The sequence below is a fragment of the Thunnus maccoyii genome, chromosome 18 (assembly GCF_910596095.1).
Source record: "Thunnus maccoyii chromosome 18, fThuMac1.1, whole genome shotgun sequence".
In the NCBI taxonomy this organism is placed as follows: Eukaryota; Metazoa; Chordata; class Actinopteri; order Scombriformes; family Scombridae; genus Thunnus; species Thunnus maccoyii.
In genome coordinates, this window is record NC_056550.1 from 4,005,004 (window position 1) to 4,030,462 (window position 25,459).

The 25,459-nt window shown below is 39.2% G+C and overlaps 1 protein-coding gene across 2 annotated transcripts in view; it reads left to right on the top strand.

The window, feature by feature from the left end:
* Positions 1-25,459, top strand: part of LOC121884251 (carbonic anhydrase-related protein 10-like) — a 119,196-nt gene that overhangs the window by 71,172 nt on the left and 22,565 nt on the right. Inside the window, exons 4-9 of one of the 2 annotated variants that reach the window (XM_042392951.1) lie at positions 9,104-9,289; positions 11,371-11,466; positions 11,695-11,767; positions 13,044-13,198; positions 15,508-15,682; positions 21,628-23,634. In XM_042392951.1, coding sequence (XP_042248885.1) covers positions 9,104-9,289; positions 11,371-11,466; positions 11,695-11,767; positions 13,044-13,198; positions 15,508-15,682; positions 21,628-21,650 — 708 coding nt within the window. In that variant the 3' untranslated portion in view covers positions 21,651-23,634. Of the gene's footprint in view, positions 1-9,103; positions 9,290-11,370; positions 11,467-11,694; positions 11,768-13,043; positions 13,199-15,507; positions 15,683-21,627; positions 23,635-25,459 lie in introns of those variants that run through there. The other variant, XM_042392950.1, reaches the window with a different exon arrangement.

Genomic DNA, 25,459 nt, shown 5'->3' on the forward strand with positions numbered 1-25,459 from the left:
ATTTCCTTGTTGTTTAGCAGGCTCACTATGACTGTATCATCAGTAGACTTCCAGATGTGATGGTTTTCATACATGCTGGGACAGTCATTAGTGTGCAATATGTACAGTAGAGGAGAGAGGACATATCCTTGGGGAGAGCCAGTGGATGTTACAGACAGCTCGGAAAATTGTCCATTTATGTATGTATGTATGTGTCGTTCTGGAGTACATGGAGTGAGTGTATTTTCTTGTTTAATTTTCATAGTTTTAAAATTCATATAATGAAACTGTATTAATCAGTGTGCAAATAAGACACACAATGAGAGTGATTCTCTGTCTTTTCTTTTATTTTCCCTCTTTTTGTGGTTTTAAGTGAAATGTCTAAACAAACTGTTGGATGAACTGCCATCAAATTTGGTGCAGACATTCATTTTGTAATAAATTTAGTGATACCTTAACTTTTCATTTAGTGCCTTCATCAGATCAAAATTTCAATCTGTTCAATGATAACCAAGTACCTGTAAAACTAATGACAAGCCCATCCTCAGCTGTACTTTGTGTTTAGCGCTACTTAGCAAATGTTGGCATGCTAACACACAAAACTAAGATGCTGACAATGATAAAGATTATACTAGTTCACATTGTCATTGTGGGCATGGTAATATGCTAACGTTCATGTTTAGATATGTTAGGTACATTCATGTTCTGTTAGCATGGCTGTTGACTCTTAGTCTTGTTTAACCCATCTCTTGCGAGCCCTTGGATTTTATAGAAGTGTAATATTTAATCACAGGTGTACCCCTTTGATACATCTATAGTTCTGGTGGTCCATATTGGTGAGAAATTGGAGAAACATGAGAACTCTCATGTGTTGAACACTTGAAATGATTGTTGATTATTGGTTCAGTGTTTCCCCTAGAATTTTTTTCAGGCCTGGTGGTACACACCGAAAAAACCCTAAAGAGACAAGGCACTCACATCATGTGAAGAGTTTCCCAGGCAACGACACAGAGGTTGACTCACGTTTCAGAACAGTGCTGCACAGAGGCTCCCAAACGCAAATATTTATTGATTTCTGAATGAATGGATATTTGATGTTATTTTTGACATTAAAGAAAAGATTTTTTTGGCCCGGTGGGGCCTCTTGTTGTACAGTTATAGGGGAAACACTGTGGTTGTTTACTTTTCTGTTATCCTGACATAAAGTAACTGCATCTTGATTGAACCTACCTGCAACATTTAACATTTTATCCAATCAGTTAAATATCTCATCCAGTGCAAGCTACTGTACAATGGCCTTGCTCAAGGAAAAATGGCTGATGGAGAACGCTCATGACGAGCACTTCAATGAGAGCATTTACAGATGAAGAGAGACAAACATTCACAGTTGCTCCATTTCACCTCTTTGTCAGCAGGGTTTGAGCCTGCAGGGAATCCTCATTAGATCAGACCATATTTCATGTCCAGTGCCTTAACCACTCAGCCATCACAGCTCTCCTCTTCTTCAGTTGCATCTTTGCCATTATTAATGCCATCTCCATCCTCTCTGCCTTTCACTATAGTCTCTTTTCAATCCACACCTCATTTTCCCATTCTTTTTCAGTTCCTCCATTTTCAATCCCTGCATCCAATCTTGTTCATTTGCGCCACATTTTTCCTTTTCCACCCTCCAATTTTGGCTTTTCTACTTCTTCATAATTCTCTTCTTCCTTCCCACTGTCTTGTCTCTTTCTCTCTATCGACCCTCCTGTCCCTCAGCATTGCCTCTCTCTCCATACATTTGATTTCTTCATGCTTGACAGAAAACAGACCAAGGCTTTGAAGATTTACCTCACGCTGGTTTGGTTTTCTTAGACCACACATCAAACAGCTTTAATCTATTTGTACTCAATTACTTTGAGTGTGTTTGATTTGTTTTCCTCAATCCAGTGCAGGGAGCTCCCACATGCCTTTGCTAAATCCCACCTGCTGTTCAACAACTCCGCCATCGAATGCAGTATTATTAAAAGATGTAGATATCATTTCTAGAGATCTTAGCTTCTGTGCTGCTCATCTGTAGGAGCAGCTGTTCATCCAATGCAATGTTTAAGACATGAATGTAAAAAAACAAAAACACCATTCAGAGAACAATATGAGTGTCTTTACATATCTGATACAACTTTCATTGAGCTTTCCCTTATAGCTGTAGCTGTTACTGATACTGAATAAATCACATGTTGTCCTGATTTTCACTGTTGCTCCTCATACAAGAAGCACTAGTACAAATAGATTTGTTCTAACATGTAACATACTAATGAAGAGAATTTGTCCCATTTACCAGTCTTCTCATATTTATAATTTTCTCTGCACAAACAAAATTCAAAAAGTAGTCCAGGCCTGTTACACGAATCATGTACAGATGTCTTTCTCCACAAATACTCCACACAAACATAATTTGAAATGAATATTCTGTTCCTAATATCAGTCTATCACTCCATCAGCTCCACACTTGACAGTGTAACATTGGGTGGTTCAGGACATCATGCTTGGGGAGGTTATAAAATTCAGTGAAAAACAAACAACATCCAAAACAAAAAAACAGGTGGAAAGGAGGTCATGTCACACAGGTTCAATAGGCTCCTGTGATCAGACATCTCCCACATAACAGGCAGAATATCGAGTTATAACACACCAGTCTGATGTGTGTAGAGGTGTGTGTGTGGTTTGTAGCAGCCTGATGTCATCTGCACATGATATAACGGAGGTAAACACAGTGGACCATCATGCGTAATGACACTACGTTCAGGCGTGGCACTTGTCAAATCAGAAGCTGCTGATTTATCAACATATCTGTTCTGTTGCCTTCAGATGCTGCAGGGATTTCATGAGCTGGAGGAGAAGCTTCTCATGCAGAACTCAGCACAACCCATTTTCCACCAAAATATTAAAAACTGGCTTTGCGTTGCTTCATTTGAATGAACCTCCCTTCTGTGTGTTGCTCTCCCCCGCCCTGCGCTTGAACCGGTTGTTGCCCTGCACATGAAAACAGAGCCCAGTTATGTTTAATAGTACACTGCTATTGGTAGCTACATGAACATGTAGACAGGAGTTCAACGTAAAGCCATTTTCACGCGGCGCACATGCAGTTTACACAAATAACTGTGGAAGATTTACCATGAAAAATCTCCAAAACAGTATTGATGCCTGATTCTAGACAGGTGGACAAAAGCAGACTAGCTGGCGAACATCCATCTTTTGCTAGCAGATTTGATTTTTGAACAGCTAGCTTAAGAAGCTATTGTTAGCTCTATGGGTTGGTTGAAAGCATCTCTGGCTGATGTAATGTTTTGAAAAAGACATGGAAATGAAGATGTTCTTGTAGTTAAACCATAAGCATTATAAGAAAAGATGTATCTGACTTAATTCATTCTGTTGTAATTCTTTTTGGCTTCTTAGCTTTCATACTAGGATGAGCAAGCATTCTCAAACACCAAGTTTCACTTTTAATATTACAAAAGCTTTTAGAATGAGGACAAACCAATGTATTTTGCAAATGTTACACTGTCCTGGATAAGAAGTTTCTGGAGTGTTACTTCCTCATAACTAACAAAGCCAGATGGCTGCTAAAGTTACCCTGAACTCTGATGTAGTAGCATCCAGGACCAGCTTCATCACAGTGCTGCACTACTTCACAGTGGATGTGCTTTTCTTTAAACATAACCTGTAACACTATAAGTTAATGTAGTAAAAAACAAAAAAAACTAGGTAGCTGCATGGACATGACAACAACACTGTTTAATCCATCCACTTTTGCTCTTGTATTTTTGTTTTTGGAAAGGTTACAAAAAACTTCATGACCTTCCAAACTCTCTGTATATCACTGTCACTACAGAAACATGCCTAGTTACAGTTTCTGACTGGGCAGTAGCTGTTCAGTGATGCAGTTTAGTGAACTGTATTTTTTGGAAAAATTTTCAGTTCAGATGTTTTGTTGCATCCGACTTATTGGAACACCCTCATGAGCGAGCTAAACAGAAAAAAAAAATAGGAGAGGCTTAGGATAAGAATATGAAAATGTTCTTGCATGAGGCCCAATCTTATAAAAAAAAAAAAAAATCTCTATACTATTAAGTATGTCATAGGAAAGTGCTTGCCTCTGTGCTGCCTGTAACTGAACCTGTTGTTGAGTGACGTAGAAGGGTGAAAATCATTCAGTCATTTTTAGATTCTAAATCCTTAGCCTCTTTTAAAATAATGTTGTGCTTTTCGTTAAGGATTATGCTGTCAATTGATTCCAGGCTGGTGAGTAATATTTTAATTTCATACTACCCCAGCAGTGGCATGCTACAATTAAACTGGGGCTGAGTGCTTTCTCCTCATTTATTGTATACAAACAGCAGTAATGAATATGTGAATGCAGCGAATGTCATATAATATGTATGATGAATATGGTTGGCATGCGGGTATAGAGCATTAATGCTTTATGTGTTGCCAGGGGCGTTGTGAGGAACTGACAACATGTGGTTCTGGGGCCATATGAGTAACAGGAATAGCTGTTTTAATCTTCACAAACAGATTCACTTTACTTGTTATTGGCAGTAAATATAGAGGAACTTTATCTTTTATAACAGGACAAAGCAAAGCACAAGGACGCTGCATTGAATACAAAGGGACACAGCAAACAATACATTACTCTATTGATACATTCAATCCTGTTTAGAAAAATAAGGATGTTGCTTACAGTGTATAACGGCACTGAATCTGTGTGGAGGTGAGGTGGGAAAAGAAAGTAGCGACTCTTATGTGGCTGAGAGTCCTGTCAATCAAGCAAAGGCACATCCAGAGAAATCATTAGCTACTGTGGCTCTAACCTTTTGAGGAAACACTGTATCAACTTTGTTTTTCTAGAGTGAAGTTTTTTGATTTATTTGATTTGTGCATCCTGTGCACAGGAATTAACTAGCAGGATCTCAATTCCCTTTAGATTTGCATTGAGATTCTGAATAAATAAATGCATTTTTACAAAGAAAAATCTCACCCACATTCATGTTTCTTTCTTTTCTTTTCTTCTTTCTTTTTTTGTTTGTCTGGTTTGTTTGTTGGCTTTTCGTCTGTATGTGAAGCAGGCCCTTCAACAGGACCGTAGAAAAATCTAAATAGGCCCATAACCATCACTTTAATTTATATCAGTATTGCATTGCATACCTGTTTTTCCAAGACTATTTAAGATACCACTATTTAAGTTGAATACCACTCTTCTTATTATTATTCTTTGCACTCCAGTCCTTATACACACTATGCAACTGTTTTAATCATTTTTAATCATTCAACTATGCCCACTTTTTACTTACTGCCCTTTACTTATTTTTTTTTTACTTATGTGCCTTTTTTGGTCACTTATAAAGTTGAGTTGGCTCTGAGTCTAAGAATTTCATTATTGGTAATGATGTTATCAAATATATGACAATAAAACTTGAAACATATTGGTTTAGATGTTCATTTATGATACATGAACAAACAAAAAAAACATGACCACCAAGGGAGATGTCACTCAGCAATTCTTTTGTCCTGCCTACAGCATACATTGCCTCTTGCTTTAGTTGATTTTATACTAAGCATAACATAACATTAATATCAGGGGAACAAGTGAAGCAGAACTGTTCTCTTGTACCATAATTAGGCCGAGAAAATCAGCTCACTAAAGTCTCCATGAAAGACATTTAAAAAAGAGGTTGCAGCAGACCTAGTCATACATCACAGCACATGCCACTGTTTCCATTCTCTTCCATTCTGCATTTAATCAGTAGACAAAGCTGGTATAGTTCTGTAACTTGGCAATGGTGTTGCTGCGGCTGGGGGCAATGCAATTAGCCATGTTAAAAAAAAAGGGGGCTCATTAAAACACTTTGGATAAAAGTGTCCAGAAGTAGCATATGTTACACTTATGAATAAATAATAATATGGATTATAATAATAATAGCAACTTTTACTGAATTTTCTAAAGTTATAAAAAAGTATGAAGTTTAATGTATTTTCAGTGCATGGTTGCTATGCTCTAGTGTTTTCTTAATACTTCACTATAAAGCTAAAACTAACAAAAATCAATATGACCCCACTGTAAACAAGACTAAGGCCCTGTTTACACCTGGCGTTAACATGCGCCCCCACATGCGTCTTGAGTGACCACTTGTGATCGGATCTCACTTCCCCGCTCCATATGCAAATAAACATGTACATCATTTCCGTTTGCAAAGACCAAATTCATTGTTGTTTTCAACCGGTGTAAGGACTGGGGCTCCGTCCAAAGCTGTGTTCAACTTGTTTGATAACAGGATAAACCAATATACAATGCATTCTGTGCACCCTCATGAAAATCAGATGCCTGTCCCATTGTGTCCCCCATTAATTAATGTTCTGTGTTCTTCTACGCATCCAGCAGGTCAGCTGTTACACACACAGTCCAGGTTCATACTGTTTGGAGTAAAGCAGCCGTCCTCCTGATAAATCCTGAGCTAATTTTGTTGAGCAGCGCAGCAAAACTAAAAACTCCAAACAGTATGAACCTGCACTGTGTGTTTAACAGCTGACCTATTGGATGTGTAGGGGAACACAGAACGTTAATTAACATCAGATCCTGACCGATGCTGTTGGCATGTCGGAGATTTAAATAATCAATGAAGTTATGCTGCTGTGCCTCGTGCGTAAATGCACACAGCGTCTCTGAATGGAGAGACGCAGCTGCGAGGAGATCACTACACAAACAAGTTGATCACAGCTTTGGATGGAGGGTACACAGACCCCCTGTCCTCCCACCGGTTAAAAACAACAACGAATGTGTTTGTGACGTGTTTGTGTTTATTTGCATATTGAGCGTGGAAGTGAGATCCAATCACAAGTGGTCACTCAAGACGCATGCAAAGATGCATGTTAATACCAGGTGTAAACAGATGTACTGAGAGCTGTCCACTTATGATCGGAATACCTGAGATGCATGTTAATGCCAGGTGTAAACAGGGCTTAAGAGTCTACAGCTGCTCTGTAAGCTGTGCTAGAGGCTGGGTTAGGCTAAACTAGCATTACGCTTAACACTAACGTGAGCATAACAACGTACAACAAAGAAGTTTAGGATATTAGCATGCTAACATTTGTGACTTAACATTAAACACAATTACAGGTGATAAGATTGATTGGTTTTTCAGTTACTTAGTTATTAACCAAAGTAAATTGAAATTTTGACCTGATAGCATCAGACAAAAATTCAGGGGAACACCAAATTTACCAAATTACAATTCATCCTGTGAGAAATGCCCTTAATAAATTAAAATTACATGGCAGTCTGTTCAATTTTACACTGAACTAAAAAAGTTGTTACTGTGTTTTCAGACAGAAGGTGAAGTGTATTTTAGACGTAGTATGATTACATACAAAGTCGATGCAAAGATGCAATTAGATGTGAATTTGCCTGGGTTGGCGCAAATTTATGCAAACTTGAAATGTTTCAACTTGAGCAAAAAATTTGTTTCCATAGCTTACTTAATGTACTGAGATGAGAGGAAAAAGGAGACAGCAGGGAGATAACAATTAACTGGAGTCTCTGGTGAGTTCTGAGTCAGAAGCTGAGCTGAACACAAACACACAGACATGGTCGGTGCATCTGTTGCTAGTTGGTGTTTTGGCTGTTTGGGGTGAATAAACACACATGGTCCAGTGGCCAAAGACACGTAAATGGTGGTGAAGACCCACTGGAAGTAAACAAATCGCATAACCTCACCTCTGCCGCTCCTCACTTATCACTATGGATGTGTCAACACAGGCTGACAAGGACGCAGAGATATTTAGGTCACAATCTCACTCAGGCACAGCATGTGTTTCCTGGTAATATTTGAGTTTTAGCAGATTCCAAACATGTTATATGTTTGGAATCAGTCACATTTGACTCTGACACCATGGATCACTAGGAGATCTTTGCTGTTTTATTGTACTTTCATCATGTGATTTGTCTTTGTCCCTGTAGTCCGGGAGGGAGGGGTCATATAGTGGTGGAATTTATGAAACTGCAATTATTATTCTCTCCTCCACCGACATCTTCCTGGCACTTCCTGGTCCAGCACCAAATCCCTTCGTCAGTTTCACTGCATCACTTCTGGGGGAATTTTGCTTCCATTTGCATAAAGTTTAAATTTTCCTTTTTTTAACACCACTGATCAGTCCAATGGATGTATTAAAGACCCCATGAAATGGAGGTCTTTAGCTTTATAACAGCAGCAGTTCTCCTTGGTACACCTGCATGCAGTTTTACATGGCAGATAGGTTGTTCCAAGCATCTTGGAGAACTTGCTGTAGTTCTTCTGTGGGCAAGTAAAGTTTATTTATATAGCAGTTATTTATATAGCATTATTCCACTTAAGATGTTCCATTCCTCCTATGCTCTGCCTATCAGCAATGCCCAAGCTATGCTTACGTACCTTAAAGAAAATGATGTGGACACAGTCTTCCCAAAGCTGACAAAACTCCTCAAAATATATGCTACATTGTCAGTGAGAACTGCATCAGTGGAGTAGTCATTCTCCAAATTAAAGCTGATCAAGAGCCAGCTTAGAAACAGACGCTCTCAGATCCTCTGCTGTTGTCCATTGAGAGAGACGTCCCAGTTGACTATAACGATTTACAAACTTATGGCCAAAAGAGTTTTTCCTTTTATTTCAGCAATCTTGCTTCTCATTTTCCTGACAAGACTGCTCAAAACAGCTAATTCTCAAAATGTTCCAAGGTGTTACTACAGATGTGTTGTGATAAATAAACATTAAAGTATTACTCATTCCCTGTAAATTGTATTACAGGGATGTTTGCAGAATAAATGTTTAAAAAGTAAATCCTTTTTAAAATAGAGGTGTTGTTTTCCTTATATTCTGAATCACCCTATAAAACTGTAATCTAAGTTTGGGATGTATTCTTTTTATCGAACATGCATCACTGTTCTCTGCTAGTGGGAGCTCATTTCAGGTGGCCTTGGTATTTCTTCACCCCTGCACCTCCATCTTTATAACAATATAGTTATCAATCTGTTGCAATGGTATCAGAGTAGTATTAAAATTACAGCCATCATATCATAAACGCCCATTCCTCTCTGTCTCTTCCTCTGCAGATGGGAGGCACCATGTACAACACGGGGAAGCATGTGTCCCTGCGGCCCGACAAAGCCCACCTGGTAAACATCTCAGGGGGCCCGCTGGGTTACAGCTACAGGCTGGAGGAAGTCCGCCTCCACTTTGGGAGCGAAGACTCCCAGGGTTCAGAGCACCTCCTCAACGGACAGGGCTTTCCTGGAGAGGTGAGATGCAAGACAGAGATGACACATAAAAAACACACTCATGCATGAATACATCCACATTAGTAACAGAGCAACGGATACTAACAGGCTGATAAGATAGTTGCAGATAGCAATTTTGGTATCTTATTATGATTAATGACTCAGTTACAATATACAGAGATACACACATGCACACATAGAGTACATTATTGTGAAGCAATCATCTCTCATTGAGAGGTAAACTTTTCATGTGAACAATCTTGTTCTCAAAGTTAACTTCATAGCTTGTTATCCACCTTGAAACGAATTCAAACTAAGTTGTCAAAATTGGAACAGCAAATGTGTTCTTGTCTCTGTGGAGTTTGGGGCTCTTTGGATAGTCTCTGAGCTTTTCTGTTGATACTGTAACTAGACAGTGATCTCAACATTTGAAATGCTTCTCTCTCTTGTTATGCAGATTGGGTTTGTGGTTCGACATCTGTATGACGCAGAACTCTTCTGGTGGCAGAAGTAATGTCATTTGTTGAGTCAAAGTTCATTGGGCAAAGCCAAAGAACCAAAACTTTTTCAGCTACTGTGAATAAAAGGATGAGGCTAAGTTTATGAAGCCAACTAGCAAACAGAATCCATCTGGACTAAATACTCTGGGTTGATTTACTCTCTCAGAAAATGGTGGATTGCTCACCAATTTTGTGAGTGAGTTACTACCCCAAGTGAAAAAGTGTCTTGGGCTCTTGTTCACAAGTCAGGGTATGATGACAGTTCTTTTGATGCAGCAATATTGAGGGCATTGTACTAGAATTCAATGGTGAAGAGTGACCTGAGCCCTTGGTTTACCAGACGTACTACATTCCAACTCTCACCTATGAGCTTTGGGTAGTGATAGAAAGAATGAGATCATGGACAAGAGCAGTTTCCTTTGCAGGGTGGCTGGGCTCACCATGAGAAATAAGAGACATCAGAGTGTAACCAGTTAAGGTGGTTCAGACACCAGAAATAGATGCCTCCTTGAAGTATACCTTTTTAAAGTTTTTCTGGGTACATCCAACTGGGAGGAGAACCAGGGGTAGACCCAGAACACTCTTGAGGGATTATATATCCCATCTGGTCTGGGAAGGTGTTGGGATCCACCAGGAAGAGTTGCTGGGTTGTGGCTAGATAGAAGGATGTCAACCTTGCTTCCACCACCCACAAGATAAGCAGCAGAGGACAGATGGACTTTTAGAAAAGACGGTAGCACAATTTGCAGCAGTCACAGGTAGCACTTATGAGAGCCGTGAGAGTGAACCAAAACAGTAAAGTTGGTAAAGCGGTTGGTGCTACAGTCATGATACTTTTGTCTTTGCTCCTGACAGAGTCATAATTAGGCTACCTCAGCCATTAGGGGTCCTCGTCAGGTAAATGTAAAAATAATGTCATCTTATAGGCATTTGAACAAACAACCAGTGCTACTGTTTTTCTGGCGAGGACAGTCAAGAACAAATTAAAATAGGCCAGGTTGTTTGAAAGATGACTATATTTAGAAATAAGCTTCACAAGTATTTTTCAAAAAAAGTACCTTTAGTTACTTAGTTTATCAATAACATGGACAGCATAGAGAATTTGTGTATTGTATACCCAAGTCTTAAGGCCTAGTCACGTGCTAGCATCTTCAATAACTTTTCATTGAATAAAATGAAACGTGAGAACAAAATGCTAGAGGGAGTGAACATCCCAGTACAGCCAAAAACAGAAAGAATTGTGATTGTGATTGAATACCACTAGCATGTCCTGGCTAGCTAGTGTGTTAGCCGTTAGCTCACCAGCTACATTAGTTAGTGAGTAGGAATTACATCGACAAGCTTCTACAAGCACATATTTTGTGAAAACGTGCAGATTAATTTTGCTGTGTGGATTTCTGGTGTGATTAGGCCTTAGATAGTAATTTCATTATTTTCATATATATATATATATATATACATATATATATATATATAGTTTTATTTCATTTTTGCAACAAAATGAAAACATAACATTGTTACAGTAATCACAACCATAAAGAGTTGTGCTGAAGTCACTCTCGTTCATCTTGTCATGCTTTGTGTCATGTGTCTCTCTTTCAGGTCCAGCTGATCCATTATAACCAGGACCTGTATGCCAACTACACTGAAGCAGCTAAGAGTCCTCATGGCATCGCTGTGGTCTCCATTTTCATAAAGGTCAGCATGTCCAGCATAAAATCAGATGTGTATTATGGATTGTCATTATACTAATGCAAGGATGGCAATACAGGAAAAAAATGAATTCACTGTTTTAGTCCTTAGGTCACTTGCTACTTGTGTTTTACTGCATTGTGTGAGTTTGTATATGTGTGTGTGTGTTTGTGTTTGTGTGTGTGTGTTGTACTGTGGTTTTTGATGAATATTTGATCCCCCTCTCTCTCTCAGCTCTCTGAAAACTCCAACGCCTTCCTCAACCGCATGCTCAATAGAGACACCATCACCAGAATCAACTACAAACGTAAGACACACACACACACACACACACTTTCTCTCTCACACACACTGCCTCCCCCTTTGTTTTGTTCCTAGACAAGTAATAATTCTGCTTTGAACATCTACAGCTCTGTATCTGGTTCTTGGAGTTAAATGAGATCTTCAAATCTGTTGTATATAACCTATTTCATTGTTAAAGATGATAGTATGCCCCATAATATGAGATGATTATATGCAATCTGTGGTTTTGGTTCTCTTTGTCCAACACACAAACACTGTCACACTCTACTACAGAAAATGATACACTACTGTCCATCATCTCATCTCGGCAAGAAAGGCAAATAATCGTGTTTCCTGAAAACTGAACTATTCCTTCAAATTGTACCTTGCAAAGACATCTCAAGAGCACACACACACACTTATTATGCATCCAAAAACAGTTGATGTGTGTCCTGACTTACTGTACTTACTGTACATCGCCACCACCCACCAAAACCACACATACACACGCATGTGTCTCCTTATTTCTCTCTTTCAATTCATTCCTGATAATGGAAGATTTCACAGACTCATATTCACACACTCACAGCACACACACACACACACACACATGTTGTCCTAGGTCACTTTTGGGGACATTACATAGACTTACATTCATTTCCTGGAGACTTACCCTAACCTTAAGCATTTAGTATGAAATTAGTCCCTGAAAGTGGCCTATGATAAAACACACACACACATACAAATCGGTGCTACATTACCAAAATCTGTTTTCCAACCTCTGCTGTGAAGAAGTCAGTCGTCCCTCTGAGAATTCCTTCCTGTTAATGGGGCTAAACATAGCAGAGCTACATAACCACACGCTCCCAAACTTGTTTTTGTCACTTAGGAGGACATTGCATTGACTTGTAATAATGCTCTGGAGATGTATACTAACCTAAACCAAGAGTCAATCTTAACCCTTAAACTTTACCCTGTGGGAACCTGTAGTTTATCCAAAAATAGGAGGTGAGTGTGTGAACAGATTTTTGTCCCTGATTAACACAAGAACACACACACATACACACTCTGCTCCCACACATTTATGTTTTTTTTTCTCAGCCAATTTATTCCTGATAATTGGTGCAAACATCATAGACTTATACCCTTATGCAGTATTCTACATCAACCACACACAAACTCTCTCACACACACACACAGTCCATTGACAGTGTGTTCCTGTTAATGGGTCTGAACATAACAGACATTGACACAACACACTGTATAACCTTGACACTCCGTCTCTCTCTCTGTCTCTCTAGATGATGCGTTCCTATTGATGGGCCTAAACATAGCCGACCTTTACCCTGACACCACGCGCTACATCACCTACGAGGGCTCCATCACCATCCCTCCCTGCTATGAGACGTCCACGTGGATACTCATCAACAAGCCGGTCTACGTGACACAGATGCAGGTACATGCATGTGGGATTAGTACGAGTAATGTGGGAAACAACACATATTCTGTTGACGGGGGGGCAGAAATGTAATTTCTAATTGCCTTGCCGTCACAGGGCACAAACAGCTTTGAATTTCAAATTACGACTTCAGAACCCGTAACTGAATCCATCTGCTTTTTCCTAAGTGGTTTAGATAAAAGAGGTGGTGTTGTAATAGTAATATAATGAAATGCAGCACATATACACAGGGCACACAAAACCCACCATATGTTAAACTGCACTGCCTCAGTAGGAAAAAAAACCTCACTCTTATATCTTCTTGAAACAGTATGAATGGAGGATATTTTAAAAAGTGTGATCATGGCTTTCATCTGCATGCAGTCACAGTGACACAGCTATCAATCTAAACATCATGTTGCAGCTGGGTCCCGACCGCTGAAGAGCAGCTGGATGAAACCGATTCAAACCCCGCTCTTCAAATCAGGAAGCTCGCTGTCAAAGTGCAGCACATTACAATCCAGTAGCAGCACTCACCTGCATGCATCAATGTAATCAACTCCCACACGCCATCTGCCATTTACTTTACACTTTATTTACTCCTGCTCTCACTCACCCGTCCTTTGTTCCAACTCATCTGTCATCCCGCTCTAATCTCTCTGACTTCTTCATTCTCTTTCCTTTATGTTTCTCTTTTATCAGTTTGTTTCCGTACGGTTTTTGCTCCTTCCTCTCATTCCTTGGCCTTCCATCTTCAGTCTTTTCCCTGTCCATCTCTTCTCCCTGCTCTCTTTGTTAACCCTTAGATGCACAGGTCATTTGAACCAACACTCCTCTATAAGTGGGTTGAAAATGATCTGTATCACAATGAATAGTTTTTGAAGATTTGCAATCTTTATTTAATATCACTGACAACATTTAAAAGAAAAGACAAACTTCCTGTTTCTAACTTCGACCGTTGCACACTGGTATATTACATTTTACACAATTGTTTACTCTAAATCTCTCTAAAATATGCTACTTTTTTTCAGCCAAAGTAGCATAACATATTTTATCCTTGAAATGCATTACAGTGCAAACACTGTTATGTCCCATCAGTTATGATATAATGTGACCATTTACGATGTGAGATACAGCAGAATTATGACTGAAATAGCGTCAGATCCATCATACGAATGGCTTCCCCAAACTTTTGTTTTTTTATTTATATTGTTATTGTACTAATAAACTATTAAAACACACACACACTATCTGCCTCTGGCTGCAGATTTTTGCTGCAATGTTGCAGCTCCACTATATCCACAGAATAATTAGATTTTTTAGAGAAGCGTCTTTCTATTTGTTGAGCTGTTGTCGCTGTGCTTCACTGTGATTGGCTCAGCTGTTACAGAGCTAGGAGACCAGTGATGTGACTGACTGACTGTGTATTTGTTAATCACCACACAATAAAATCAAACAAATAACAATGAATGTGCAGAGAGGAGAAAAAAGCCCATATTGATTACCTCTACCTAATTAATATGAAAAAACAAAGCAAAATCATACTGTTAGAAATATATACAGTATGATATTGCATAAGAAAAAAAAGGATTATAATACAGATTACAGTCTTTTTTAAGTATGCTGTGTGGGACTTTAGAGGAAGGTGAAATTTTAACCAAATGAAAAGAAGAGCTCCATAAGTTAGAAGCCCTGCATCTGACTTGTAAGACATAAATAAGAATATAATAATAAAATAAGAATAAGACATGAAATGATCTGGAAGATCTCCCTCCCTGAATTGTATCTATCTAATATATAAAAGCATATATTTGGAAAACATGAATATATTGTAAGAAGCTGAGTTCCCGGAAATAAAGGAACTTATTTCTGGAGAAGCTGAAGTGCAATGTGCATGTTGCAGTTCTGCACATAAATAAACCAAAAAAGCAGGTGGAGACTCCCACACAGTCAGAGTGCCCAAAACCTAGAAATGATTTAAAAAGGGCCCCTGATTAGAATGCCTCCTGAACACCTCCCTGTGAGGGTACTGCAGCCACATCCAATTGGGAGGAGTGTGGACATTTTATGGTAATTGTTAACAATGCACATAGAAAAGTGAAATTCTGAGATCCTGCCCTGTTGCAAAAAAAAGTACTAATTTTGTTCCTCTACAGAGAGGGTAAGACTTCATTCACTTCCTGGCTTCAACACTCGACAGTGGTGGTATTTGCTTTTTGATCTAAACCCAGCTGAACCAAATCGTCTGAGTGATTTAAACTCAACAAGATGAACTTAAATGAGCTTGATGAATTTCAGCCTCCATCTCTCCCACTCTTCCTCCACAGATGCACTCCCTGCGCCTCCTCAGCCAGAACGAGCCCTACAAAATCTTCATGAGTATGAGTGACAACACCCGGCCCACCCAGCCTCTGCTGCAGCGCTGCATCCGAACCAACATCAACTTCAGCAAGCAGGGCCGTGACTGCCCGAACAACCGTGCCCTCCGCCCACAGTACAGAGGTGAGGTGGAGGAGGGCAAGGAGGAGGGAGAGGTGGTGTTCCTGCATTAATAAATAGAATAAATCATCGGATATTCTTTTCTGCCGAAAAATATTTTCCTTTTTTTTTTTCAAAATATTTTTTTGCACTTTCATCTTACTAATTAGGGCAGTTTTTACATGCTTGTGCCAAGAGTGGAGCTATTTTTAAATAAGTTTTGGCAAACCTCTCAAGCTCATGGACCCCATTCACTCTCTAATAATAAACAACCAGAAAAATGTCCATCAAACCCAGTGAAGATAACATTTTGAAAGTAGTTCAACTTATTTATACTAATTGCATTTTCAGGAACACTATAAGAATGGAGATAGATGGGAGGAGGCATGTTCAGACTGAAAACAGCACCTTGTTTTGTATATTGCTTCAGGTACCGGCGGTGAGACAATGAAGTATGATCAAAGAAGTCCAGTTTGAATAACAGATCCAGTAGAAACACTGGAAAGTTGGAGATAGTTCATCCTCTAATATGACAGTAGAAAGTACATGGAATGTGCACTTGCATGTATCTGATTGGCCAAAGCAGTGTGTTGCTGAATAATTTTGCAGTTTCCTTGTGGCAATATTGATCCAGGTTTAACTTTTTTGCTTGGTGACTCTGAATTTCTCTGGTTCTGTTATCAGGAGCTCAGGTTTAGAAATACTGAGGCCACCCAGTGTAACCCCTCACGTGAGTTCTTTGGATTAGCCAGCAAACAGTTGTAAAAATTTCTTTTCCCACATTTTTGATATTCAAATATTCAACAGTTTGAATATATTTTTTGTGCAATTTTATTAGGGTGTGAATCTTTGGGAATCTCATGATTTGATTTGATTCTGATTCTTGGGTGTCAATTTAGAATCAACTCTCGATTCCAAACGTTTCTCAAATCAAACACGATTCTCGATTGAATGAATATAAAAGGGGGCACTATTTTCACTCTCTTGCTCCAGTATACTGTGTGCTAAATCATTCACTGGTGTCATCAGTCCACTGAAGTACAATATGAAATATAACTGGCAATTAAGATAAATGGCCTGCAGCCCTTTTATTTTAAAAAGTTAACTGTATTAATTAATGAATTAATTAATTTGAAAGCATCTTACTGCCTGTATGAGAATAACTAAATGAGCGGGAGGCGGAGTTCTCCGCTGTGTTGTTATTAACATCATGTCTGCAGCAGTGGAGAGCAACCTCTCTGCTGTACCGTTAGCTCTGGGGAAAGACATCGTTGTCCAACACACTGAGCAGGCACAGGGTTTTTGAGGTGAAACAGACTGAGCACCGAGTTATTTTCTTCACCTCAGAGTTGGTTTAAATTGTTTATTGGTCAGCAGGTCATGTTTGTTTCTGCTGGAGTTCGCTGCTCCACTCCGCTAATGTAACTGAATGACAGCATAGAAAGTTCACAATATACTTCATGTTTACAACCGCTGCCTTTTTTAAAAATGATTCGGGAAGTCGACAACAGGTCTAACTTTACTTTTAAATGTTATCAAACGAAGAGAAATGTCCTCCCCTCGTTCTCCCCTCATCCTTCGCACTCTCTCATGCTACAACGCTACATGTAAAGTAAACTTCTGGTCTGTGTGCCGTAAATCTTTTCATCTGATTCTGCAGGGAATCTGACCCAGTGGCAGGCATTTAGAATAACTATATAGAAATCTTCTCACTGATGGTCTCATTTTCTTATGTAGGTCATACAGAGGCATCAGAGGCATCATGAGACTGTTTCATAACTAGTTAGAAACTCCTTGTAGTTGCTTTAACATTTACAAAATCAATTTTTGACATTTGTGAATCAATTCAGAATTGTTGGAGATAAAAATCAAGATTTTTTTCACCCACCCCTAAGTTTTATCTCTCTACACAATTTAAAAACTACAGTGATGAAATGCAGGAAATGCAGTTATACTTTACATATCACGTTGCTTTTCTCTGCCGCCAGAAGAAACAGGGCGTGTGTTCATTATAAAAGTGAAAGCATTCCCATTAAATGTGGTAATTAGAGGCGGGATAAAGTGATGTTAGGATGACGTGATGTATTGCGCTACTGTACAATATTTAAGGCAGCTCTGTGTGTCTGCGTTTCGCATTTTTATAACCTATACCTTACAAGAAGTCAGAGCAAACAGCATCAGCTTGTATCTGTGTAAAATATATTGGCGCGTTTAGACTCTTAGCAGCAGCAGGAAGAGATATTAATGTGAAATCCTTTAAGGTCTGAACCTGCGATAGGTTTAGATAAGTTGTGAGCAATTGAAGGAAGTCAGTGGAAGTACAGAAATGCAGCTGATCATTGAAGCTGCCTGGAGCGGGGAAGGAAGATTGACTGAGCACAGCTCTTTGTCAGCAGTGTCTTGTGAGTGTGAGAATAGAGAATGAAACAGAGAGGAAGATCTCCTGGGAGCAAAAGAAGGGTGAGACACATATGAAAATAAAAAATATATATATATGCGTGGGAGTGCATTGTCTGTAAAAGCGGTAGTGTGTAGGTGAGCTAGTTGGCGTAAAAGAGAACAGTGGTACATGAGCGAGGCAGTGTATGTCTGCACACACACACACACACACACAACAATCATGGAAGTGTTGCGCAGAGAGTGTAGGAGTCCTTGTATCCTTCAGGAAAAAAATACACTCGACTGCCTCTTCTGTGTACTCCGAATATCTTTGTTATTGATCCGGTTGAGCCCAGCGTGCTCTCCACAACATCAAATGGATTTTGCGGCCTCTGCTTCCCTTTGATTGTGGCTTGTTATAATACGGAACCGCAACAGAAATTTCTGTATTCAAGGTCAAAGAGCAGAGAGAACACAGAGTCGAAGAGGTGTCTGTAACCACTCTGAGCAATCGGACTTTATGAAAGGAGGAGAAAGATACAGGCAGGAAGACAAACAGTAGAGAAGGAGAACAAACATATTCTGTACACTCCAGAGGACTTTTGCAGAAATAACATGTAGACCTAATTAAAGCTGAGCTGGACAAGTCTTTGATGTAAAAATACTCAGTTGTATCATAGATTCTTGCAACATCATACCCATTCTAAGTAGTTATTTGCCCATAAAATCAGGTATGGTTAGTCATAACAAATTCATAAGCCAAGAATTCATATTCTGTATTTAAAAGTACCCTGTGGAGTTTCTGATCACTAATGGTGCCGTGGAGCAATGTTTTTATTAGTGTTTGTATCTCATGCGTGAAGACAGGCGATGCAATATATACACCTACCGTCTGTTAGTCCACTGGTTGACAGTTTGTGGTGAAACATGTCAAGAAACATAGCAGCGTGCCAGCAAAAGGCAGAGAAAAAAGACTAGCAAACATGTAAACAATACAGCTCTCAAAATAGACTCTCCCCCAAACACAAACATGAAAACGCTCCACAACAAGAAAACTGAACTCGCAACAAAAGTTCTACAACAGTGTAACCTGTTCCAGCCAATAAATGGACATCACAAAGTTCAGAGGAGTCTGCAGTTTATTACCGTCACAATCTATATTTTGTAAAGTCTCTCAAACTGTCTAAAAACTGTCGTTTAGTGTCACTGTTTCCAGCTTTAGTAACTGGTTGTGCAGGGTAGAATTGCACATCTCCTGTTTTAGATTGGCTATCACTCTGGTCTCAAACATTTTTCCTGAGACCATCTGCATCGTGAACACTGCAAAGACTGAAATAAACTATGTAGAAGTCCTGAGCTGTAAAGTTTAGAACACTGCTTTCTCCATGGTAGTGATGAAGGCAGATGATCAAGAACTCAGATAACATTAATATACAGCCAAAGTATGAAAATGGAAGCACTGTCTCAAGCACTCTGACTGGCATGACTATGGCTCTTAAATAGTACGGTTAAGGGGAGAGGGAGGGAAAATGCAGAGAGACAGAATGCAGAGAGCACTCGCCGGCAATGAGGGGATCCCTGTTGGGAAATAAATGAATGGATTTCTCTGCTTGCTAGAGTTATTTTCAATATCTTTATCTCTTTCACAGGTTTATTCACCGTGAATATCTTCTCATCTGTCTTTCGGTTTTGTTCTTCTCTTACTCATACCCATTGATTTCCACTATTTATTTCAAGTCCCTCTTGTTCTGTCTTGTTTTCTGAGTTTCATACATTGTTAGCAGCAGGGTCTTCTGGTAAGCTGGCCAGCTGACCGACTACACTGTTTTGTACCAGCATGGAAAAAAATACACACTCAAAAGTCTGTACTCATGATCTTAAAACTATGGAACAATTCTCTGTCATTTTGACACTACTCTGAATCTATGGTCTCATCTTGGATTAGCTGATTTGGCATCAGCTGTTGAGTCATGCTTCACCATCATTGGCTCATTCACAACTGACTAGTAATGCCTAGTCCTATTCATGCAGGTTTCACGGTGGCCATTATAACCTGATACTGATCAGTCAGTGGGTCTTTTGAATCTGTCTGCCTGTCCCTCTAACATTTCAGTCATAGGGCAGGATATTATTAACAACTACCATGATTACCATGATAATTGTAATGGGCATTCATATTGGATGAATCTTTGTGACTTTGGTGACCCCATGATCTTCATAGTACCACCAGGTATCCTCCGTCTTGGTCAACAACATTGGTCCCCAGGGGAGTGCAAAATTTCAAGTTATGCACAAGGAATATTAAGATTGAGTAAAAAATTGATGAGCACCCTCATGCTGCTCAGAGGAAGAACCTATTTGATTTTAATGACTGCATGGCCCAATTAGTGTACATTTACTTTCCACTTTAAGCCCTGCACTCGGCTCTAGGAAGAGCAAAATTGTCACTGTATGACCTTTTTCCTGTCCAACAGTTGTATTGTGTAATGTGTCCTGGAGTTCCTGGGTCTGTGTCCCAAACTCACTACATACTAACTCTCTACAGCATGTACTACATACTAATCGTTACAATATACCATTGTAGCAGTTAGAATATAAAAAATCAACATACTTTACTGTTTAATACTAGCAGGAAATTACATAATACAGGCAACATTGGTCATCCATCAAACTGTGACTTTAGAATGTAAGTTTTCGCTTTTGAATGTGTGAATGTGATATTTCCATCATTTGAGGCTTGACTGGTGCTCTTTTAATTATGTCATCTTGTTGCGCCCTGTACTTCTACAATGGTTCAATGGCACCTGACTTGGAAATTCGTGCCACCAGTCATTTATCTTGATGACCGAACTCTTAATATTCTCATAACGGCGGTGGATGGAAACACACATTCATTAAAATGTTCTTTTTCCTATTTTCTGGAAATTCGGTTAAAACTGGGGCTACACATTTGGATGGCAACCAGCTACTGCCAATTAAATGTCACAAGAAACATCAAGAGAAAATAAAGATTGAGATTTAATACTTTTTAAAACATTTTGTTTGTTTTCCAAGATCTTTGTCAAAGCTCTAAGGAGCCCGGGAGGATCCATGGAGAAAAAAATAACTTTTTGTGCTCTAAATTTAATAATTTGTTGACTCAATTTAATAACTTGTGCTTTTGATTCAACCAAATTTGCCATCATGCCATTCTCTCTGTACTGTGTCGAGGGATAATAGTGTCCATCAACATGGCACTTGATCTTATTTAGTATGCATGCTGACAGTTTGAGTATACATAATTTCATCAATGTTCTATTTTAGATGCACTGTATACTCATAACCTGCTAAGAATGAATAAATAGTTTGGAATTGGGACACCATTTTAGTGTTTTTTCTCCACTTTGGCTCATTTTCCTCTTCTAACCCTCTCAGGCACACATTCTGTTTCTCGCTTTGTCTTTCTCTCCACAAGGTCTGAAACCTGAGGCACCTCTTTGTTCTTTTTTATTCCGTACTGCTTATCCTTTCTGTACTAATTATCCTTTCCTCCTTCTCTTCTCTTCTCTTCTCTTCTCTTCTCTTCTCTTCTCTTCTCTTCTCTTCCTCAGTGAATCAGTGGCTCCTAAAGTAGAAGATAAAAAGACGTCAAACTGCAGCTCCAGGAGAGGAGAGGCGAGGCAGGATTCATTCGCGTCTATTTCACAGAACTGAGCTGAGCTGAACAAACTGGAGATGAACTGAGTCTTCTGATTGACTTGAACTGAATGGAAAGCGAAAGAGCTGCACTTCACCAAATACAGCTTAACTAAACTGATCTCAGCTAAACTCAGCTGACCGAACTCAAAACTATCGGCTGTGCTGGCCTCCTACACATCCGCAATCTAAACACAACTCGTGCAGCACATTGTGGGTACAGATCAGACTGTGTGAAATAGACCATAAGGACTCTCCTGTCACTGTACTGTGTTTTTATTTATTGTGTTAACTCACAAAGACTGGACATATAAGGACTCTTAATCATTTTCTTTAACTGGTTTTCAGAGGGATGGATGTTACCTAAAGACTGTGAGTGTGCTGTTCAGCAGTGATCTTCCTTTGTCCAAATTGAAATCCTGGCTGCAGAAGTCAATTAAGAAAATTACTATCCATTGACTGGAGGAATTATTAAATTTCCATTGATGGTCTGAACCCCTGGCAACAAAGAAACACTCAGCTGTGGTATGATGTGAGACATAAAAATCTTAAGGTTCTGATACCAATTAGTAACTGAAGGAGGTAATTTTCAAAGAAGGTGTGAATTTCAGGGGACATAGCTAAAGGGAGAAGTCTGACATTATACAGACCTGAACAGATGGAGCCACTGGAGATCATAAAGAGATAGGTCACTCATTTTGCATGATTTTACAAAAGCTCACTTAAGTATTGAAAAAGCAGCGACAGAATTCACCTTGCATCAGGTCAGCAACATAAATGGCAGACCTTCCCGCTGCAACTTGAAGAGCTAACAGATACACCAAAAATGAGAATTGATTATACTAAAGGCCTAATTCTACAAAACCAACCATGACCATATTGACCGTTTGCTAACTCCATCCTCCGAACAGTGATTGTCCAATCATAGCTTAGCAACCATAACTAGGATTGGATTCTCTCCACATGTTGAAGCACTGTGCGTGGAGTAATACTCAATATCTAAAGAGTTTGAGAGGTGGGGGGTCTTTTTCTTTTTCTTGGCTTGGGTAAGTGTACACTTCAGCACCTCCAGCCAAACTTGCATTATATAGTGTTACAAGGTTTTAAGTGTTATGGCGCTACCGTCAGCTTAAGTAGCCAGCTAGCTATGGCTGATAAAACCTGCAGCAACAGTTGTCATTTCAGCCGACAAAATCACCGGTTAGAAACGAGAAGCGGCTTTTGTTTACATCAGTGCCAAATCAAAGAACCATTGTTCCAAAAATTGCTGCAAATTTAGATTTTGATAATCTTTTACTGTTATTATTGTAAACTGCATATGTGCTGTGCTTGACAGGTGTAGCAACAGTAACTATGGGGGGCTTAGTGAACGGTCAGTTGACATTAAATGGTGAGTCAGATTTAACCGGATGAAGTAAGTTTCTCAATAACCTGATGTTAATGTCAGTAACAACAGACAATATGCTACAGTATAATTCAAGAGTCTCTTTTCAAAATAAGATTTGCACTACTTAAAATCATGGTCATAATTAAAAGTACAATTGCTGAAAGGAAATATCAGTATTATTGATCATGATATTATTATAGTAACAAATGTTCTTCAAATTCTGCTCAAATCAATCATACAATATCAAGATATAAAAATCAGTTTCTCCCAGACACAGAATATGTGGGCCTCTGGTCAGGTCTCAGTTAGGGACTGAGTGGACCTGTGAAGACCTCTAGTCCACAATGAGCATTTGGAATTTCAAAACTCTTAAGTTGAGAAAAGGGTGACCTTCAGTGTGCATATTATGGATGGACATCATGGATCATTAGCTTGTCTGATTGTTTTTTTCAATTTGCTGTGATGTTGTATCTCATGAAGGGAACAAAGCTGGTTCTTTTTCTTTGATTTTCAAAATGTAACTGTAATAAATAGATGGAACTGAAATGTGGGTGGAGATCAATGTGATCACACGTAGCTCAGCAGAGAAATGCACTACTATACCACCAACTATAAATGTTCATTTCTTTTGGGGTTGTCTGAAATAAAATTCAAGGTATACTTTGAACTTGGATTGAGCTGAATTTCAGCCGAAATTCATGCGTTTTTGGACAAAATAAAAGTTGTCATTGTATGTATAACAATTGAGAAAGGACCTTGTGAATTGAACCCAGGCACTAAAACCTTCGGCCAACCTCAACAAAAATGATCTAACCACAAACAACAAACAATTTTTATGCGTAATCTACTTTTTATAGTCTGTCACACTAACTGCCCATTCCTCACCTCTGTTCAAGGCTAACTACTCAAAGCTATATTAACCACTTCTCTACTATATTAATCTCTGACAGAACAGAGACGGTCGAGTTGCGTCAAGAGTGCGTGGAATAAAAAAGACAATACCTCTGGTTCTGCTCCATCGTGAGCCTGACAGTCTTATAGAGTGCAATGTTAAATCAGTGGAGTACTCGTTTAATAAACCCATTGCTTCTACTTAACTATACAAATGAAGCTTAGCGAAAGTTCAGTCAGGAAGACTTTCTTTTGCATGCCAGATGTAGTTCTATTGCTCTGTCATACTCATCTTTCACGCATGCTCACTCTATTTCCCAGCTGTTAATACCCGGGGTTGTAGTTTGAGTTTCATTTGTCACCAGCTGATCACTTCTATCCAATACCACAGCGACACACTTTCATTGTTAGCCTATTATCTGGTTGCTGTCTTTTTAGATATGTCTCTCTCTCTCCGCATCAGTCTGGCATGCAGCTGTTATGCATGTCCCCCTACCTCTCCATCTCCACCCAGTCTCCGCAGGATCATCAGTCCCATGACTTCATTGGCTATCAGTCTCATACAAAGTCATCAGCCGTCACCACCAGTGTCTGGACTCCACGGCGGGATCTATCTTACAGCTACTCCAGGGATGATGTCCTCGTGGAGTCCAAGCGCCAAAGACTTATGACTATCATTTCTATTTGTATAGTAAACATTATCTTTTCTCCATTCACTTGTCTCTCCAGATCGAACTGATACTAAGAGGAATCTGCAGGCAGACACTCTTTTGGGTGCGCATGTTTTCACATCATTAATTGAATGGCTGAATGCATCTTATTTTGTGACCTCCCAGTTTATTCTCTCATCACACTAACAAAGAATCATTTATACTACATGTCATCATATGATCAAAACTGGGATGATGCATCCTCAATTCAACTCACATACTAGTTAGTCAGTTAAACCAAAAATAAAATGATGATCTACACACTGAAATGAAAATGAAAGTAAATATGTCCCAAGCAGATCCACAGGATTGACACTGGGGCCAATGCAGACATTTTTTGATCAAAATGTATCTGCTATAAAGCCAGCCAGTTTGCTACTATAATGACAGCTGTCAAAAATACCCAACTGCACTCTGTTAAAACACTGACTGCTCAAAGTTGTGAGCGAGTGACCCATGGAACCACAACATATAACCAGCAGCCAGCAGTTTCAATTAGTCCAAATGATAAAACAGTGGCAGTGAGCAAAGCCAGCAGAGCTACTTTGGGATTAAAAAAAAACATTCAGTCATTATGCAAAGCCCTTATTTCAGTGACACTTTGGAGGTGAGCCACACCTCCACAGTGCTGCTAAATATTAAATATAATATTAATATTAAATATTAGATAATAAAACATCAGGACATCCATAAGTAAAAGTCAGATACTGATAATCCCTGCACCTCAGTGCAGGAATGACAGAGAAGGTCTGGGATGTG